Source organism: Arachis ipaensis, chromosome B06 (genome assembly GCF_000816755.2).
Source record: "Arachis ipaensis cultivar K30076 chromosome B06, Araip1.1, whole genome shotgun sequence".
NCBI classification, from domain to species: Eukaryota; Viridiplantae; Streptophyta; class Magnoliopsida; order Fabales; family Fabaceae; genus Arachis; species Arachis ipaensis.
Genome location: NC_029790.2, coordinates 1,600,608 through 1,604,388, shown reverse-complemented (window position 1 = coordinate 1,604,388; position 3,781 = coordinate 1,600,608). Strand labels below are relative to the sequence as shown.

General features: G+C 32.7%; 1 protein-coding gene across 1 annotated transcript; it reads right to left on the bottom strand.

Annotated features, from left to right (window-relative positions):
• Window positions 2,103-3,532, bottom strand: LOC107645229 (auxin-induced protein 22E). Its single transcript, XM_016349208.2, has 3 exons — window positions 3,180-3,532; window positions 2,755-3,081; window positions 2,103-2,511 (listed from the first exon to the last, which is right to left on the bottom strand). Exons 1-3 carry the CDS (start codon window positions 3,395-3,397, stop codon window positions 2,439-2,441), a joined length of 618 nt encoding a protein of 205 aa, XP_016204694.1. The 5' UTR covers window positions 3,398-3,532; the 3' UTR covers window positions 2,103-2,438.

The window sequence follows — 3,781 nt, the reverse complement described above, 5'->3', positions numbered from 1 at the left end:
TGGCTTTGAATTAGATAAAAATGTATGTAGTTTTCGAAATTTCTAAATGATGGTGATTTATTAAAATCCTTTTTGACAATAAATAAGTTTTTATAGAAAATTAAATGTGACATCAAATCAATTTTTAAATAATTTCCATTATAATTTCAATGTCATATGTATTCTAACTATTTTTGTGTTGATTGTGAAAAATAGTTATTTTTGTTGTTGTGATGATATGTAATTGATACTCTTGTTATATGAAAATTAAATTCTAATTGTGGTTTTAAATATTTTGGAAACTTAATTGACTGACAATTTATGCACTACTATTAGGAGATAAAGTAAGAGACATTTATGAAAAAAGTAACACTGATTGAATGGTCATTTTCTTCAAACACGTTATTCCTCTTGTTTCTTATGAAGCCCGAAAAGTATAAAAATGATCCTATAATGTAGACAAGAATAATTTCCATAGAGCTTAGTCAATTTTGAGATTGATGAGATATGACTTAACAACGCCTATTGCCTTGTATGGAAGTTCCCATGCTGCTTCTTTCTTATATCAAATATATCAAGATTATTGCTTTGCCATTATTATTATTGACACTGTCATGTCCCACCACAACCCACGAGTTCTTGTACTACTCTAGCATCTCCTCGACAGGTTGAAGTTGACGTTATTAACCGATATCTCTCCACCACATGGAAAATCATGCATCATGAATTGTAATCTTGGTGAATTTGTTTGATTTTTAAGTAAGTAAATATCAGAAATTATATAAATCATCGCTTATTCTATCACATTCACTACAAAACTAATATTTTAAATAATTATTATATCTGCATGTAGGCATGATGATTTGTGTTAATGTCACCTTTGTATATTTATATATATTTTTTTGTACACCTATTGTATTCAAATAAGTTTATGCAAAAAGTGAAAGATAACAATTTTATCATCTATACTATAAAAAAATTATATAAAAAAGTATAAAAATACCATTTGTATACTAAAATAGCCACTAAAATCAGCCACCAATATATTTGTGTATAAATACATACGTGGTTTAATTTATTTTCAATGTGTATTTATATTTCAAAATATATTTTATGCTGATAGCTGACTTTGATGGCATTTTAGTATACAGTAGTATTACTGATGCCTTTGAAGCAAACATTATATCTGTGTTCAACACACCCTTCAAATATACCTCTTGAGAGATTCTGTTAAAAACACATATTTTTAAACCCAACTAGGCGTTCATTGAAACCAAAATCTATACAATAATGCTAGGAATCAAGAGGGTACCAGTCAAAAATCAGCCAAATGCTTCTGAATAAATCTAAAATCTCTACGTGGATGGTGTTTATGATAGGCATTAGAATGTTTCTTTTTTTTTTATAAATTGAATGGTTTCTGAATCTATTTTCTAATTTATCATGTTTTAGGCATTTGGAAAAGAAAGGAGGGTGAAGAAACGAAGCTAATTGAATCAGTTTCCGTAATTTACGTTGCAATGATACTGAACGTATCTCCTCCTAATTTGAATGTAGTGAAACATTTAATAACCAATATTTTAAATCATAAATAAATAAAATTAATTATTATATTTATAATTAATTAAGTTATTTCATTTTTGGCTGATTTGGAGTTTTCGATATACTTTTCCAAATCTATATTGAAGTATGAAAATGAAATTCAACGAAATCAAATTTGTGTAGTAGTCTTTGGTTGCAAACTTGAAATTATTAAGGCAGCGCTAACTTCTGAGATTAGATTAGCATGTCAGTTAACTTAACTAATATACGAGGACACAAAATTTTCCTTTGATTTGATACCCCATCTTAATGGAAGTGCGCGGTAATTAACGATAATCCACTTATAGTTCTCGAATTCTCATTCGTAAGGGAGAGATCTGAGGCCTATTCAAACAGAGAACACCTTATCCTCTTTTTTTTTTTTTTCAATTATTATTATCAGGTATAATTAATTGTACATCAAATCAAAGAACTCTTTAAGATTGGGTAGTTACTAGTTAGCATATATATCGAAATTCCGAAGCTTGTATTATATAAAAATCAAATTTCCATTGATTTACGACTTGAAATCAAATAGAGAATAAAGAAAAAACTTGATATCTTATCTATTCTGTATATATATAACTCTTACATAATACATATAGAAAGATCCAACAAGGACGACGAGATATATATAATATGTTCTGTACAATTAAAACATATAGCAGTAATTTTTCTTTTCTTGTTTATTTTCTTTTTCTCTTTCTCTATATATGTATCTTCTCCACTCTGGCAGGATTCACCAGATGATGAGAACTATAACAAAGAAACAGGCCTCAAAACCAGTTCAGTTAAAGGAAAAAAAAAAGTGTATATATTAATATTATCGCTCTGCCTTGATAGATTTAATTTCTGCTGTATGCTATGGTGCCGGTGTGTCATAAAGAAGCCAACCCCTTTGCTTCTGATCCTTTCACAATCCTAAGCCTCTTGCAGGAACACGTGAACATGCTGCAATTAATAGAAAAGGGAAAAGCACCGTAAGAATTAAATGTTCTTCTAATTACTTTTAATTTTAAAAATAAAAATAAAAGAAAAAATCTAGGAACCAGTAGATTTATTAAAATTTGGCCAGCATTTAGTCAGCAAAACAAAAATGAGTGATTCTCCACCATTAGATAAAATGAGTCATAAAATCTGCTGCCACTAGCACTTCTCAAAATAAAAATAGAAGAAGAAAGAACAAGAACTTACTCCCATGGAACGTCTCCAACGAGCATCCAATCACCATCCTTATCTTCATAAGTAGGAGCATATTCAGATCCGTTGTATCCTTCTCTCTCTGAATATTCACCAAAACTGCATTTGAACAAATTCTGGAGGGCGTTGAGGAGTTGAGAGTAACTATTGTAAATGTTCAGATCTATCTTCCTCAAGTAAGGTGCACCGGCCATGCTCACCTTCACGTACATCGCAGATCCATCACCATTATTGTTGTTGTGTTCATCCTTCTTCTGTTTTTGTTGCTGCATACTGTTCCTCCTAAACGATCTAACTGGTGGCCACCCTACTACTTGAACCCTGCATCATCATTCATCCACTAATTAATTTCAATTATTCATGTCATAAACCCTAGATTAACATTGACATAATCTGTTATAATTTCAATTAAGACTTACTTTGCAGGTTGGACAGAATTTTGATGGTCATCATCGTCGTCATCGTGATCAGTAGCGTTACTAGGACCACTAGAGTCAACGCTGCTGTTCTTGCTGATGCTGATGCTCATGGATCTGTCTTCAGGTGAAGACCTCTTGTTGTTGGTTCTTCCAGGTAAACCTAACCTTAATTCTGTTGCCTCCAGATTCAGCTCACTTTGGTAAATTGAAGGCTCCATTTAATTGATAATCTTCAGAAGAATAAACGATTCAGCTCACTTTGTGTTGAATTGAGTTGTGATGAGGTATGAACTCTTATAGGAATGAGAGGTTAAGAAGAAGAGAAAATATGGTTCACTTATTTAGAGGGGGCGAGGGGGCATGAAATCAAAGCACGCACCGACCTGGGTGGAGGACCAATGAGGGGGTGACAGGTGTGGGGTCCAGGTCCACACGGTTGAAGGAGTGTGGGGGGATTGAAGGGCAGCGTGTTGGAATGGTGAGGGGACAAGGGAGGCAATCATGGATGACGACGGACGGCTCTGATTGCCTCTTGGGAACAAAGCATGTGATGTCACGCTGGATTGCATGTGCCTTTTCACTCTCCGAAAGAATAACAAACT